Below are 17,822 nucleotides of genomic sequence, written 5' to 3'. Positions count from 1 at the left end.
TAAGGAGCCTGTCACAACTCCTCCTGGCTCTTCAGATACAAGGAAACGATTCTCCTTTTTCCTAGAGGAGGGGTATGGATTCCCATGCCCACCTGGCAGTGGGAGAAAAGGAAGGCATACCAGCCCTCTGCTGTGAGAATAAGAACTTTGGGAACATCACTTATGAATAATCAGAGAAGATTCTCCTTACTGTTCCCATGGGGTCCTCAACGGAAGAGAAAACGTTTCTACCTCCCAATCCACAAGGTGTGCGGGGGTAGGGCCAAGCCAGGTGGTAATGACATATAACTACTGGTGTCTTGACTCTGAGTCTTCTCAATTAATTTCCTTTACATTTTCTTCCTGTACTGTTTCTCTCAGGTATCTCTGATGACTCCTTCTCTGCCTCTTTTCTTGTCTCCTCTTGTGGTATCTTTAATGTGGATTTGGATAAAAGTCCAGGCCTTGGCCCTCTGCACTTCTTTTCTGGCAGATTCTGTCTTAGACTCCATCCTCTCTCATCCTTAATTACCTCTTTATTGCTGAAATCCAGGCAAATTTTCACCTCTAACCCTGAGCTGCTGTCCCACATTTATGACCATCGGCAGTCTTCTCATTTGGATGTCTTGACCACTACAAACTCTTCTCCTTTCCCTTCCTTGGGGGTCCCTACTCCTTGCCAATTCATTTCAACAAATGACATCCCTCCCAGCTCAAACCTGAGTCAATTTAGACTCTTCACCTCTCTCCCTCATAAATTCTATTGATTCGTAACCCTAATTTTTTTTTAAGTCCATCCCATTCTGTCCAATCCCATGCTACCATCTTGGGCTGTAAGTGCTCTGCATGTAGATTATTGCTGTGACCTTTAATTCATCTCTCTGCATCCAGGATATCCACTATCCACCCCCTCTCCAGTATTCCTGCCACTATTTCAGTCTGTCAATACACAATGGCCACTAAGTAAACCTTTCTAATTTGTTTTCTTGTCAACTCAACATCTGTTCAAAAACCTTCAATTGCTGACTGAAGCAATCCCTGGTGCCTGTGAGGGTAGGAAAAGTAACTGATCTGTGTGAGTCAGGGTGTAGACTAGAGGGAACCCTGTGAGGTACATGAGACACATTCAACTAAATAAATGCATTCAAAGACAAACACCAAGCTGGCTGGTCAAAATAAAGGCCACAATTTTGCAACCTTTGCTCAAAAGGGTAGAACTCAAACTCCTCAGTCTTGTCATTTAAAAACTTTCCAAAAACTGGGTCTCATCCTAAATTTCCAGTCTTATCTGTTGCCGCCTCTCTGCTCAGAACTGCTGATCAAGTAAGACCAGGCAAGTAATTATGCCCTGCTTGGACTGGCCTTCTTGTATTCCCACTGTCTGTTTCCTGGGACTGCCGTAACAATAAAAACTGGGTGGCTTGAGACAACAGAAACATATTGCTTACTGTTCGGGAGGCTAGAGGTCCAAAATCAAGTTGTTGGCAGGACCATGCTCTCTCTAAAACCTCTAGGAAAGAACCCTTTCCTTCCTCTTCTAGCTTCTGGTGGTTTGCTGGCAATCCCTGATACTCCTTAGCTCATAGCTGCATCACTACAATATCTGCCTCTGTCATCATATGCCTTCTCTCATCTATCTCTTCTTGTCTTCTTATAAGGACACTGGTCACACTGGATTAAGGATCTACCCTACTCCGGTATGACCTCACCTTAATTTAAGTAATTCCATCTGCAACAACCCTATTTCCAAATAAGGTCATATTCTAAAGCACTGGAGGTTAGGATTTGTTATGTCTTTTGGGGGACACAATTCAACCTGTAACACCCATATAACCAAAACCTAGATAGGTTCTGTGAGGCCCAGTTCAAAACCACGTGCTCCCTGAAGCATGTAAGACCACTTGCCCCAAGCCCACCCCCAAGAGCTGTCAGAGCCACCCCTGGCCCAGCCTTCAGGTGCTGGGTCACCACTGACGTGTTTGGGTCTTGTCTCTCCACTAGATCGAGAACTTACAAGTGCAAACCCTCAGCAGGGACCAGTGAATGCCTGCAGAGCTGACTGGTTGCTATTATTTACATCTGAAGGGAAAAAGGGGACATGGTAGAGAAATAGAATCATATCATAGAAACCACAGGCCCCAGCTTCGGGTGAAGGAAATACTTAAAATCGCTACAGCTGAAGGACCTAGGGCCAGAGACTCGTAACTCTCCCACTCCAGTAGATGGACGCTCCTTCCTGTCTGTCTGCATTGCTTTCCTCCCAAAAGTCTCAAATCCCAGAAAGACAAGAGACTTCTCAGGAGCAAAAAGAAAAGGGGGATAAGGTGCCAAGCTGACTGTGGGAGATGAAAGGGAAAGCGGGTGCCTGGGTTGGCCCTGGGGTTTTTGCCACAGGGAAGCAGAGTCAAGAGAGCACAGCTGGGGGTTCCCACCAGGACTCACCACTCATGCAGGCCTCGTGCAGGGGAGAGGCCGTGTACAGGGGTGGGTTGACCTTCGCCCCGTGGGAGAGCAAAAGCTTCACGCATTCGAGGCTCCCTGAGGCACAGGCGTCGCAGAGAGGGGTGCTGCCATCAATGTTGCGGGCATCCACCTCAGTGGGGGGAAGAGATGAGTGTCAGAGGGCAGGGTGGGAGGGGCAGGGGGAGCCAGGCCCCTCGTTTTCTCATCCTGACCCTGATTCATCTCTACTGAGTTTCTGTTGTGTGCTAAGGCTGCAGGCTAGGAACAGGAGTTCAAAGGCAGAGAGAAATACTGATTGGGAGGGTCCCTGTGAACCCCCTCAGTACAGGCTCAGGTTTTTTTGTTTGTTTGAGGTTCTTTTCCCTCAGGACCAGGATAAAACCAGCCTCACTCCTTCCATCACCCTCAACACCCAACAAGCACAGAGAGGAAAGGAGAAGACCAGATTGCAAGGTGGGGAAGGCAGGGGATAAAAGGGGGTTTTAACTCAGCCTCGGATAAAAGGAGTGCCTGAAACTGCTTAACACACCCCCTCGAGTTTGAAAAACCTAGGGTAGGCAAAAGGCAGCTCCCCAAATAGGCATATTCTACTCAGAAGGTGTGCAAATCCAGCTCCTATTTGGTGTACGCTGAAATATGCCCCAGTTCCTCTTTGACCGCCTTCAGATCCAAAGGTTTAGAAAGACCAAGCAGCTCAGTCTTCAGTTCCATCCCTGGAAATTTAAGTTCTGTGGATCCCATTTGGCTAAAACTGCTTTCCTTTCAGCCTCCAGACACCCTCTTAGCCCAATCCACCCACACTCCTCAGTCCTTTCTCACGGATCCTCACTGTGCAGTGACGCCCCAGCTCCTGGTTTCTACCACACTGGCCTTTAACTCTTGTTCTCCTTCAGTGGCTTCTTTTCTTTCCATGTTTGCATGTCCCAGAGCACTAATCCCAAACCCTTTCTATCTTTCACACTCTAATTCTTGCAAGTTGGTCCCACCCATTTCCAGACCTTGGGGTCCGCCTGAGGCCCCCTTACCTGGGCCCCGGCAGCCAGCAGCAGCTGCACACACTGCACCTGGCCCTGGAGACTGGCCGCATGCAGGGGTGTGATGGAGTCCACCGTGACCTGATTGACGCAGGCCCCGCTCTCTATCAGCTGCTGCAGCTGTAGCGCCTCACCCCGCTGAGCCGCCTCATGCACGGGGGTCCGTTCCACCCAGAAACCTGGAAAGGAAAGCAGACCTAGGGTTGAGACCATGCCACTTACATCCAGCACAAATGAACAGAGGTGAGGCTCCAGGGTCCCTTTACTGTAACCGAGACACAATATGATCATTACTTGGTTCACACATTATTAATTAAAATTTAAAATCCTCCCATGATTCCTAGTGCCTGTAGTTGAGTAGGGTCCAAGCTCCTCAGTATAGCATAGGTCTTATTTTGGCAGGGCTGCTATAACAAATACCACAGACTGGTTGACTCAAACAACAGGTATTTATTATCTCATGGTCTTGGAGGCTAGATGTCCAAAATCATGGTATCAGCAGGCTCATGCTCTCTGAAATCTATAGCATTTTGGTGGTGGCTAGCCGGCAATCTGTAACTCAGAATCTGTCTCTGTTACATAGCCATCGTGCTCTCTCTCTCTCGTACACACACGCACACTCTCTCTCCCTACTGTGTCCAAATTTCCTCTGCTTATAAGGACTCTGGTCACATTGGGTTAAGGCCTACTCTGATTCAGTTGGCCTCACCTTAACAACATTTTCAAAGACCCTGTTTATAAATGACCAAGGATTGGCATTTGAACACATCTTTGTCGGGAACATGATTCAGTCCGTAACAGCACATTAAGGGTCTTTGTGATCTGGACTTTGCTCATCTATCTGACTCCATCTCCCACGACTGTCTCCTCCTTAGCCCCACTCTCCAGCCACACTTGTGGTTTATCGCTGCCCCTTCTGTTTCACACCTGTGTCCCTTTGCATATATTCTTCTCTTGGCCCAAAATGCCTGCTTCTGCCCCTCAATAAGCTGCTCTGCCATCTCCTATTTAAATATCTGCATGCTCTATGAAGGCCCAGTTGAAGTATCTCTTTTTCTCGAAGATGCTTCCCCCCCAATATTCACATATACACACCCATATTACAACATTTATACCACCTCCTCTCCTCATAGGGACTATGTTTTGATTATTCACTTTTAGTGGATTCCTTAGATTTTCTGTATAGATCATGTTGTCTGCAAATAGAGAGAGTTTTACTTCTTCCTTTCCAGTCTGTGTTTTACTTCTTTTTCTCATCTTATTGCCCTGGCTAGAATCTCCAAAACAATATGGAATAGAAGCGGTGAGAGCAGACATCCTTGTCTTGTTCCTGATCTTAGGGGGGAAGAATTCACTCTTTCACCATTAAGTATGATATTAGTTGTGGGTTTTCATAGATACCCTATATCAGGTTGAGCAAATTCATTTCCATTTCTAGTCTCTTGAGTGTTTTTATCACAAAAGGGTGTTAGATTTTCTCAAATGCTTTTTTTTTTTTGCATCTGTTGCAATATTCCCATGGGTGTTTTTTCCCTTTAATTCTATTAATGTAGTTTATTACATTAATTGATTTTCAGCTCTTGTCTCCCTGGGATAAATACTACTTGGTCATGGTGTATAAGCCTTTGTATATGTTGTTGGATTAGGTTTGCAAGGCTCTTAATCACAATTTTTGCATTTATATTCATAAGAATTTGTACTTTTCTTGTGGTATCCTTGTCTGGTTTTGATATAAGGGTAATACTGACCTCATAGAATGAACTGAAAAGTATTTCTCGCTCTTCTCTTTTTGAAGAATTGGTATTGAATCTTTAAATGTTTGGTAGAATTCACCAGTGAGGCCATCTGGATCAGGGCTTTCTTTGTTGGAAGATTTTTAAATTTCTAATTCAATCTTTATTTGTTCTATTCAGATTTTCTATTTCTTCTTGAGTCAGTTTTGGTAGATTGTATCTGTCATGTTTAGATTCATGTGTCAACTTGGCCTAGTGATGTTGCCCAGTTGTCTGGTCAGGCAAGCACTGGCTTGTCTGTTGCTATGAGGACATTTCATAGACTTAAATCATGATCATGTTGGCTGCATCCACAGCTGATTGCATTTACAATCAGCTAAGGGGAGTGTCTTCTGCAATGAGTGATACTTAATCTAATCATCAGAAGGCTTTTAAGGAGGATTCAGAAGAGACAATCACTCTTCCTGCTTCAGCCAGCCAGCCTCTCCTGATATTTCGTTGAGGACCTTCACTGGAGCTGTAAGCTTTCAGCCTGCCCTACAAACCTCAGACTCTACATTCCCATGGTTACTTGAGACACTTTTATAAATTTTATATTTACAGATATCTTCTGCTGATTCCATTTCTTTAGAGAAGCCTAGCTAATGCAGTGTCTTTCTAGGAACTTGTCCATTTCATTCAAGTTATCTACCTCACCCTCATATAGTTATTCATAATATTTCTATATGATCACTTTATTTCGGTAAGAAATAGTAGTAATGTCTCTTCTTTCATTCCTGATTTTGCAATTTGAATATTCTCTCTTTTTTTCTTGGTCAGCACAGCTAAAAGGTTTGTTAATTTTGTTGATCTTTTCAAAGAATCAACTTTTAGTTTTGTTGATTTTCTACATTGCTTTTCTTTATTTCATTAATTTCTACTCTAATCTTTATTATTTCCTTCCTTCTGTTTGCTTTAGGTTAAGTATGCTCTTCTTTTTAACAGCTTTATTAAGATATAATTCACATATCATAAAATTTGCCAATTTAAAGTGTACAATTCAATGGCACAGAGATGTGCAACTATCACCACAGTCAATTTTAGAACATTTTCATCACCTTTAGCTATCTCTTCCCATATTCCCCTTCCCTCCCCCAGTCATAAGCAACCACTAGTCTACTTTCTGTCTCTACGGACGTTCCTATTTTGGACTTTTCATATAAATGGCATCATATAATATGTGGCCTTTTGCAACTGGGTTCTTTCAGTTATAATGTTTTCAAGGTTTGTCCATATTGTAGCATACATCAGTACTTCCTTTTTATGGCCAAATATTCATTATATGGATACATCACATTTTGTTTATCCATTAATCTGTTGATGGACATTTGGATTGTTTCCACCTTTTGGCTACTGTGAATAGTGCTTCTACGAACATTTTGTGTATAATATTTGCTCTTCCTTTCCTAGTGTCTTAACAGTGAAGGTTAGGTGATTGATTTGAGATCTTTCTTTTTTTTCTCTCCAAGTACTGATTTAGTTGCATCCCATTAGTTTGGGTATGCTATGACTTCATTTTCATTCATCTTAAAGCATAATTATTCATTTTTCTATTCCTACTAGCAGAGTAAATATTCAACAAATGTTTGTTGATTAATGAATAAACAAAGGCACTAATTTTTTTTTTTTACATGGGCAGGTACCAGGAACTGAACCTGGGTCTCTGGCACGGCAGGCAAGACCTCTTCCTGCTAAGCCACCACGGCCCGCTCACAAAGGCACTACTCTTATTCCAAAATCAAATAAACTTCTCTGAAGTTCTCCCTCTTTCTTACCTCTCCAGCTTACCTCACCAGCTCCTTCCCATCAATCCCCTTCAGCTAGAGAGAGAACTACGCAAAATGCAGCACTAAGACCTCCACAAACTTTAGACCTGTGGTTCTTGTATTTGAGTGTACATCTGACTCACCTGGAGGGCTTGTTGAAGCACAGATTGTTGGGCCCCACTCCAGAGTTTCTGAGTCATTACAGATCAGGTGGAGCCCGAGAATCTTGCTGGTCTGGGGACCACACTTTGAGAATCACTGCTTTATCACTGCATATACCCTTCCTTAATGCCCACATCTGGCCTCCTTATCTCATATCCCCCTCCTTCATCCCATATAACTTCTACTTGTATTTCTCAAGATTCAAATCTAATGGATATTTTTTGCACACTTTGCCCCATCTCAGCCCCTATCCACACTGGGTTGAGAGGTCCTCCTCTGTGCTACAAAAGCCCCTTGTATGTGTCCATCAGGTGTTATCATTCTGTATGGCCACCACCTGTTTGCTTGCTATCTATCAAACAGTGGAAACAGATTATAACAGTCACTATGGTTGACTCCAGAACCCATCAATTCCATTCCCTGGTAACAAGTCTGAGTTGATCATAATAATCCTAGTTCCTTGGAACATCATAAGCATCTAAACATCTAATCTAGTTGATGAGAAGTGAGGGAGAAACAGCTGAGAGGATTCTAAGCTTCACAGCTCTTCTCATTCCTAAGAATGAGCTACAGGAGAGGACTGTCTGCCTTCTTCTTCTGGATAATGCCACATGTGAACTAGGAAATTCTAAAGCCATATGGTTCCCAGTCTGAAGACAGAGTGAATAAAGGCATCAGAGTGAACAAGGACATGATATCCTTGTAATGACAAATGAGTCATTATAGTTAGGCTTCCTATGATGTAAGACAGATATTTATCGTCTAAGCCAGATGCAAACAGAAGCATGCTAACTAGTAGAGACTGGAAACTCCCCAAACACAGAAGCTATACCTGTGTTTTCTTAGCAGCTATCATAGCAACTGGGATAAAGTAGAGGCTCTGGACACTTGAAAAACTATATGATAAATGACAACAATGTGGTATAAATACTGACATGTCCTTAACTGTTGAGTCCCTTCTTCAAGCAGAGAAGATCACATTACACACTCCTTCACAATGAACAGATCTCCTTTTCTAGTGGTTAACAGCTATGTCCAAAATAGCAGTGCAGTGGGCAGAAATATGGTCGAGGCAATGCAGTGCTTATTAGAAGCACTTCTACGAACCATATCTGGAGTGAATTTCCTCTGCAGAAGGATAATTTCATCTTTAATGTGCCAGTGATTATTTGTCTACTCTTAGAGAATCACTGCACTTCTACCATACTATAGGTGACCCCCACCTCTATTTTGTGGCTGAGGCAATGAATGCAGTGGTCAGGAATGTCACTGAGGCAGTGCAGTAGGCAGGAGTGTGGCTGAGGAATGAAGAGTGCAGTGGACAGGAGTGCAGGCAAGGCAGTGCAGTGGGCAAGAATACAGTCAGGGCAGTGGGGTGCAGTGGGCAGAAGTGCAGTTACTGCAGTGGGGTACAGTGGGTAACAGTGCAATTGAGGCAGTGGGATGCAATGGCTAGAACCAGAAATGCTTGCATCTGTAGCAGCTCAGCCAGTTACCAGTGTGGACAAGATATTACTTGGCTGAGTGTCAGTTTCTTCACCTGTAAGTTGAAATAGTAATAGTTCTATTCATAGGTAGATTATGAACATTGAATGAATTAAAATAGGTAAAAGCACTTAGTGTGGGGCCTGACACAAAGCAAGTGCTCAATAAATGCTGTCTATAGTATTATTACCCCTCCAGTTATACCATTCCCCACAATAGCTACAGAGCCTGAGTGATCCTATGAAATGGGAACCTGAAGAGAGCTTCACTTTTGGCAGCAGCAGAGGAAGCATGGAGAAAATAACAGAGGAAGATCTGAATTCCACAAATACAAAATCAAGCTTGTGGAACTTTATGCTTTCTGGTGTAAAAAAGGGTACCCCCAAAATTTTCCCTGGGAGTAATTAAGTAATCTCAATACCCAACTTAAGGGGTGGTGAAAAGCAGTGCCTAGGTATCACTTTAAAGCCAATCTAGGGGAGCAAAACCCCAAAGAATAGAACCAGAGATTACTAAAAAACAAAAATGGAGAACAGGGTGAGGTCCTTCATCCTGTTGCAACAAAGAAGAGTGCAGCTAGAAAGACAACCTGAGCCAGAAGGGCCCAGAAGCTGAACCGCAGAAAGCTTTGTGTAGTTTCCCACACATGTTCCTTCAACAGCATCTCTAGATATTTTTAGCATCTCCCCTGCTGCATACAAAGATGAGTAGGATGTGAAAATAAGCAGTTCACAGTAGTGCAAATTCTCCAGAAAGGCAGGATAACTGCGATGCTAGGGGAACACTTATAAGCAGCACACTCAAGTGTCTGGGACGGTCAGGAGAGCTCTGCAAAGAGAGTAAGCAGCAGCCAGGTCTGGGAGAAGCACTGCTTAGTACCTCTGTGTTCCCAGCTCCTGGCATAACACACGGTTCATTGACAGTGCTCTATTCACTTGCGGTATGAATACAGAAATGAATAAATGGAGGAATTACCACAATTCATTGTTTAAAGTTTTAGACATGGAAAATTTTTTTTAATCAATTTTCTTTCTTTATGACCAGTCTGTGAAGGAAATGCATCTGTTGGTAACAGTGTTTTTACCACTTAAAACACTTAGCAGCATCAATGAGGTCAGAGACTAGAACTGCAGATGAGTAATAGAAAGATAGAGAAGGACTTGGGGGTGGGGGTGGGGTGGGAGGTCGCCTGGAGCTACACCAACCACACGCTGTAGTCAATAGGAGACAGCTTTACTGCAGGGGAGGAGAAGGGGCTGGAGGAAGAGGAGGCAGGTGTGTTGTACCTCAACAACATTTCATGACACCCCGAAAACACCCACAAGGCCTTCTAGAGCTGAAACTCGAGGGGGAAGGGAGAGAGACTCTGCATAAAGAAAGGCAGGGGAGCCACTGGGTACCCATCCCAGGCATGCAACCCAAAGCTACACGATTTGGGGGCTCAGCCCTGTAAAAAGAATTCCAACCTTCCTCTAGTGGGAAGAGTCACCATGTGGTTATTGTCCTTATATCAAAAAGGGGAAATCTGCTTGCAATGTGAAAAGAATAAGCACAGAAAAATGTTGACAAATTAGTTACCTGACTTGCCAGGCCTGACCACAGTGCTGTGCCTGGACCCAAGTTGTAGCAAGAGCCCTGGTACCATCTCCAACAGGAGACATGCCATCTTGGAAACTTGAAAGTCCTGTTCTGGCAAGCTCCCTCTGGGCCTCCCAGGCCTCCAAAGGACAGCCCAGGGTTCTCTGTTCAATCTTGCCCCCTGCAGCCCACCCCCATCCCCCCTACACGTATGCACACACACACATACACACACACACACACACACACACACATCTGTCTCTGGTTATAATGAACTGCAGATGGCCTGGCCCATATAGTTTCAAGGTTTGAGCCTTGGTGCCTTTGTGTGTACAATTCCCCCTGCTTGGAAGGCCCTTCCTCAGTCCCCATATTCCCCATTCCACTACCCTTCTCAATGAGTCAGCAGCAGCCAAATGCCTGCTCCTTCATGAAACTTTCCCTGTGTGCCAGCCTGCCCACTCACTCCCTTCTTTTTGACATCTCTGAACGGCTATACAGCCCTTCACTCTAGCATCCTGCACCCCGATCTACCTGCTCCCTTTACTCGTCCTTCTCCATGAGTACCTTAGGGATAGAAACTTCATTGATTAACCTTGGCTTCCAGCAGTGTCTGACACTCAGAAATTTCGATGAATAAATATTCTCCAGAAGCATATTCTCCTTGCCATATTAGACTTGTTACTCCCAAAGCTGAGTCTGGCACATAAAGGCTAATCTCCTTCCAGCCCCTTACAAGTCCACCCAGACCCATGACAGTTGCCTGAACCATGCCCCAGGCCTAATATGGTGACGCATTTCAGCTCTGCCCCTGCCAGGTGCCATCATTCAAAACAAGAAGCTGTGTCCTAACAAGAGGTAAGGTTGCAGCCCCAAAGAAATAGAGAATTTGGTGATTTGTGCGACAGGTGAGATAGGTGGATTCTGCCTCATTCCCCTCTCCTCCCTGTTCTTCAGTTCAGATAGTATCTATAGCTTCCTATTATTTGCCTATGGCATCCAAGCCCAAGCTAATGAATGATTAGGAAGAACCTCCATCTTGAAAACTAGAGCCTTTCTTGGCCTCATCTACTGATCTAGTGCCAGACTTCTTTAGAGGCCACCTCAAGGCAGTATGACTAGTGCTTGAGAATATTTTCACCACTCTTCTGCCGCACACGCTTCCCTTACTGACTCAGCCTGTGTGCCAGGACGAAAGCGTTTTGGGGGCCCCACCCTTGTACCCCTGTTTACCCATTGCTGGGGCCCCCTCACATCTGAGGGTGAGGCTCTGCGCAGGTCCAAGCCTGTCCTTGGGGAATGAAGAAGCCCTGGCTGACACCGAAGGAAAGTTAGGAATAACAGTGTGTCTGAGAATTCAGGCAGCGATGGAAGACAGTTTGGTGGCTACAGAGGGAGATGCTGATTCTGACTTGTGAGCTCCCAGGCGTTCTCAATTCTAAGCATGGCCTTCAATCTGCTCCATTACAGTTTTACCTCTCTTCTTGCTAGTTGACAAAGGCAAGCTTCTGAGAATGGAAAATTTATTGAAGGGGATTAAGTAAGAATGCAGTTATGAAGAAAATCCCACCACCATTCACAAATATATAGCTTTCATTTAAAAAAATTAATTAGAAACAAAATTGATAAACATCATCTATATAAATTTTAACAATAAACCTTTTGAAAAATAAAAAATAATAATAATAAAAAAAGAAGCCCTGGCTGAGCATTTCAAGGGGCTCAGCATCAAGCTGGTTCCTTGGAATCATTGCCTGTGCGTTCAAGTCCTGTCTCATCACTTATCACTAGCTCTGCCACCTGGGCTGGGTTGAATTATACATCCCTGTGGGTAGCGAACCCACTGTACATAGAACCTTTTTTTCCTGCTCTTTATTTTTAATTTTTTTTAATTTTGAAATATATATACAAAAAAGCAATAAATTTCCAAGTACATTTTAACAAGTAGTTATAGAACAGATTTTAAAGTTTGGTATGGGTTACAGTTTCATGATTTTTTAATTTTTTCTTCTAGCTGCTCCAAGACAGTGGAGACCAAAAGAAATAACAATATAATGATTCAGCAGTCATACTCATTTGTTAAATCCTACCTTCTATGTTATATTTCCCCTCCTCTTTTTTCTTTTTTGTGATAAATAACCTATATACAAAAAAAGCAATAAATTTCAAAGTACATTGCAACAATTAGTTGTAGAACAGACTTCAGCGCTTAGTATGGGTTACAACTCCACAATTTTAGGTTTTTACTTCTAGCTGCTCTAAGGCACTGTAGACTAAAAGAAATATCAATATAATGATACAGCACTCATACTTATTTGTTAAACCCTACCTTCTTGGTATAACTCCAACATCACCTTGGATCTTTCTTCTACTCTTCAGGGGTACTTGGGCTATGCCTGTTCTAACTTTTTCATGTTGGAAGGGGCTGTCGATAATATGGGATGGTGGATGGAACTAGCTGATGTTCTGGAGAGGCTGGCCCCTCTGCATTTCAGGACTTATCTGGCCCAGGGACCCATCTGGAGTTTGTAAGTTTCTGGAAAGTTACACTAGCAGATGGAAACTTTGTAGAATCTTATAAAATAGCCTAGGTATCATAGGACCCTTTGAAGATGTTATTTTTAGGTAAGGTGTGGCCCAACTGAAGGAGGGTAGGTCTTAATTCATACTCCTGGAAGCCTTCTAAGGAGAAGGCTCCAGGGAAAAGCAGAAAGTCAGTGGGAACCCAGAGAGAAAAGGAGATGAGACCACCATGTGAAGGAAGGCAGAGAGCCAAGCCAAGGAACCCCAAGATTATGACAAGTTAGCACCTTAACTCCAAGGACCTGAGGAAGAAGCAAGCCTTCTAGTTTCTGAAACCATGAGGCAAAAAATTCCCACTGGTTAAGACAACCCACTATGTTGTATTTGCCATAGCAGCCTAGCAAACTAAGACACTTCCCACCACAAAGTTTTTCAATTATAAAATGGAGATATCCATGCCTCTTCCACGGGGTGGCTATACAGACTAAATGAAATCATGCCTGTACACTGTTTTACAGTGTCTAGCCAATTGTGAGTGCTCAATAAGTACTAGCTATAATTACTATTACAGGGCCATTATTATTGCTATTACTATTTCTACTAGCCCTGTTTTGCTCTTGTGCTCCAATTTTTCTGAGTGTCTTTGTTTCATAATAAGCCCCATTTTGTATCCCATTCCTGTAACTCAGTCCTTGTCTTGGTCCCCTGTAACTGATAGATTACCTAACCAGCACTGGGGTCTTCCGAGACCAGAGCATTCCCTCTAAGTTGCCCAGTGGTAGACTGGGAGTAAACATTCAGGACTTCTGCCAGCCAAAAACCATTGGTGGCTTGAAGATAAGCATGGTGTGAGTATTTACTCCAGGGAAATCAGCAAATCAGAGTCTACTTTTGTTTGTCTTTTAATATTACTTTTTTTTTCCAGAGAATGGGCTTACCAGCATCCCACTTAGGCATCTGAAGACCAAATCCCATGGCCATTCTCCAGGCTGCTCCTCCCAATGTGGCCTGGTGTTTTCTAACTGCCAAAGAGACCTTCAAGGCACAGCTGATCCCTCACACTGGCTTTAGGTTAGGGTAAAATATAAAAAATGCACTCTTAAATGCAGTTTGGACCAGAAAATTTATTCAAAAGACAGCCAGGCAGATGTGGCCTTTCTCTTTCTAAGTCTAATTCTGCAAGTAAAATCATTACCCTCCCCCCTACATAGGACATGACATCCAGGGGTGAAAGTCTCCCTGGCAATGTGGGTCATGACTCCCAAGGATGAGCCTACCCTGGCACCATGGGATTGACAATGCCTTCTGGACTAAAATGGGGAAAAGAAATGTAACAAAATAAGATATCAGTGGCTAAGAGAGTTCAAATAGAGTCAAGAGACTATTCTGGGGGCTACTCTTATGCAAGCTTCAGCTAGATATTGCTAATTGCCACAGTTTGCCAAACCCCAACCAACACCATTCCTGTGAACCCTAAAGAACACCTAGGGCTCTATCTAAGATTCTACAGAAATTTCATGCATTTTAGATTACTTTTCAGAAACCTACAATCTTCAGATGGGTTCCTAGGCCAGATAAATCCTGAAACCCAGAGGGGCTAGCCTCTCTAAGAAGAGCAACCAGTTCCATCCCACTATCCCATTTTATCAATACCCATTTCCAACATGAAAAAGTTAGATGGGCATAGTCCAAATACCTCTAAATATTGGGATAAGGATCAAAGGAGCAGGAGGAGTTATAATAGAGAAGACAGGATTTAACAAATGAGTATGACTGCTGAATCATTATATTGATATTTCTTTGAGTCTCAGTGTCTTAGAGCAGTCAGAAGGAAAAATATGAAATTGTGGGACTATAACCCATATCAAACTTTCAAATCCAATCTATAACTACTTGTTACAATATACCTTGAAATTTATTGAGTTTTTGTATATATATTTCACAATAAAAAATGTTTTTTAAAAATACATAAATGTAAAAGACAGAGAGAGGAAAGACAGAGTACCAAGGGTCCTCTCTGCAGAAATGCCATTTTCTGTTGCAGCTGTTGATTGGAAATAATCTGCTGGCCCTGGAATAAGCCCTTTCCCCCAAATATCCCAGTAAACGTTCCTGAAATGATGAGGCAAAGTCCTCTGCCATACTCCATTAATAAATGTAGTACAAGTGAGATAGAAGGGAGGTGGCAAACTGACAAGAGAAGGCTGTGGACAGATGACAGGCACTGGGACTATCTTGGTGTTGGGGAGCTAAGAACCACAACAGGCTCTAGAAGCCTCAGCAGGGACAGCTGTCCAAGGCTTCCTTCAATAGGCTCACCTTTAGCTCTCAGGGAAAAGTCAGGTGGCCTTAATGACACTCCCAAAGCTAAGGATTGGCACATATCTATGTCTGTATAGTGAAAAACTAATTTTTTTTTTTTTGCATGGGCAGGCACTGGGAATCAAACCCAGGTCTCCAGCATGGCAGGCAAGAACTCTGACTGCTGAGCCATCGTGGTCCGCCCCAGCAAAAAATTAATTTTTGAACTGGAAACCACCTTGGAAATCCTTTAAAATGGACACTTCCAAAAAAGCAATGCAAGGTGAAATCACCCATTCAGGTCTGGCTCCTCCCCAAACCACACAAAAATGACAGTAAAGGAATGAAAACGGCCAAAGAGACCAGCAAGTAATGACAGAAGCTAAGAATATAACAAACTGGAAAAGGAAAAGGGGAAGGACATAAGTAACCAAGAGCAGATCCATGAAAGCTGAATCCTAAACCTGCAGGGAGATGCCAAGGAGAACTGTAATTTGTGCTGCAGTTCCCCAGAAAATCTTAACACCTGGGAGCACCAGTAACCTCAGGAGGTAGTGCTGCTGGGAAAACACCACAGGCCTTGGCAGCAAACAGACTTGGGTATCAGACCCAGCTTCCCTGCTAGGCTGTGTGACTTTAAGTCACTCACTTTCTGAGCCACAGTTTTCTCACTATAACACCTACTCTGCGGCGTTGTTGTAATAATTAAAGACAACATACATGAAGAGCTTAGCACAAGGTGGGAACTTAATTCATGGCGTTATCATCATCACCAGTTTTTGTTTTTGTTTTTTAACATTTTTTATTGTGAAATAAAACATATATACAAAAAATCAATAAATTTCAAAGTTCATTGTAACAGGTAGTTATAGAACAAATTTCAGACTTGGGTATGGGCTACAGTTCCACAATTTTAGCTTTTTCCTTCCAGGTGCTCCAAAACACTGGAGACTAATAGAAATAACAAAATAATGATTCAGCAGTCATACTCATTTGTTAAATCCTATCTTCTGTGTTAAAACTCCTCGTTCTCCTTTGATCCCTCTCCTGATCTTTAGGGGTATTTGGGCTATGCCCATTCTAATTTTTTCATATTGGAAAGGGGTGTGAATAATACGGGATAGGGGAATGGAAGTAGATGATGTTCTTGAGAGGCTAGCCCCTTCGAGTTTCAGGAATTATCTGACTTAGGAACCCATCTGGAGATTATAGGTTTCTGGAAATTAATCTTGGTGTGTGAAACTTCTGTAGAATCTCAGATGGACCCTAGGTGTACTTTAAGGTTGGCAGGAATAATAGCTTTTGGTTGTGGTTTGGCAAACCACGGTAAACAGCAATGTCTAGCTGAAGTTAGCTTAAGAGTAGCCTCCAGAATAGCCTCTCAACTCTATTTGAACTTTCTTAGCCACTGATACCTTATTTTGTTACATTTCTTCTCCCCGTTTTGGACAGGAAGGTGCTGTCGATCCCACAGTGTCAGGGCCAGGCTCATCCCTGAGTGTCATCTTCCACACCACCAGAGAGACACACACCCCTGGATGTCATGTCCTAAGTAGGGAGAAGGGCAATGATTTTACTTGCAGAGTAGGGCTTAGAGAAGGAGAGAGGCCACATCTGAGCAGGAAAAGAGGTTTTCTGGAAGTAACTCTTAGGTATAACTTTAGATAGGCTTAGCTTCTCTGCTACAGAAATGAGCTTCACAAGAGCAAGCCTCAAGTACAAGGGCTTGGCCTATTGACTTGGGAGTCCCTAATACTTGAGACAGTATCAGGGGTTTCCCCATGGTCAAGTTCATAGTTCCATATTTTTTCTTCTGTCTCTCAGGGGACTTTGACAATACTGTTAAATTATCTGCCCAACATATTCTGAGATGTATCCAGATATTACATTAAGCTATACAGAATTACAAGTCCTCATTCTCATTCTGGGTTCCATGTGTTTGAGCTGTTTAAATGAGTCATCCAGATTGGCTGAGTTAGATTATAGATTACAGAAAATTTAGATTGTTGACAAAGTAAACTTCTCTTCTTTTGTCCTCATAAAGTACGTGAAGTTCTAAAATACAGATAATGTCCTACTTACCCCTGTATTCCAATTTACCTTAGTCCTAACCCAATTGGCTTCATTCATATCTCTAATTGAAGCCTGATCTCTCTTTCAGTTTCTTTAACAGTTGTTGTATATGGCAATGCTGACTTTCAGAGCTGCAGAACTCCTACTCTGAGTCTTAGGTGTCACACAGGTAGCCAAAGTTCCAGGGAGATACTAGGTTATGCATATATAGCACAACATCTCAAAATCTAGAAATAACATTTATAACTCCAGACTAAATGTGACTGCTATGAGAGTTTACAATCTAGGCCCCAATTTTCTTATAAGCATTTCCTAAAAGAGACCATACAATATTTTGTTCATTTATTTCTGGCTTATTTTGTACCACATAATGTCCCACAGATTCATTCACCTTGTTGCATGCCTCATGACTCCATTCTTTCTGTAGCCACACAATGTTCCATCATATGTATATACAACAGTTCACCATCATGCTTCTCAACCACCTCCATCCACTGGGCATTATGTATAGTGTCCAAAGTCAATAATCTATGTCTCACATTATCCTCACTTCATTGTAGAATCATGAACACTCTCAATTTTAGCAATTTTCATTGCTTCAAAGAGAAAAATAGATAAACACACCCTCACCAAAAAGAAAATCCAAACCTCCCCTTAACTCTTGTCCCCCTACCCCTACACAATTA

The 17,822-nt window shown here is 42.9% G+C and overlaps 1 protein-coding gene across 1 annotated transcript in view; it reads right to left on the bottom strand.

Moving 5' to 3' along the window:
- The window catches only part of ASB13 (ankyrin repeat and SOCS box containing 13), a 36,838-nt gene that overhangs the window by 8,408 nt on the left and 10,608 nt on the right, over window positions 1-17,822 (bottom strand). The window contains exons 2-3 of the mRNA XM_077169521.1: window positions 3,468-3,655; window positions 2,422-2,572 (exon numbers count right to left, since the gene is read on the bottom strand). Of these exons, the coding sequence (XP_077025636.1) occupies window positions 2,422-2,572; window positions 3,468-3,655 (339 nt within the window). The remainder of the gene's footprint in view (window positions 1-2,421; window positions 2,573-3,467; window positions 3,656-17,822) is intronic.

The sequence above is a fragment of the Tamandua tetradactyla genome, chromosome 7 (genome assembly GCF_023851605.1).
Source record: "Tamandua tetradactyla isolate mTamTet1 chromosome 7, mTamTet1.pri, whole genome shotgun sequence".
NCBI lineage: Eukaryota > Metazoa > Chordata > Mammalia > Pilosa > Myrmecophagidae > Tamandua > Tamandua tetradactyla.
Note: the sequence above shows the minus strand (reverse complement) of the source record. Positions and strands in the feature narration are given on the sequence as shown.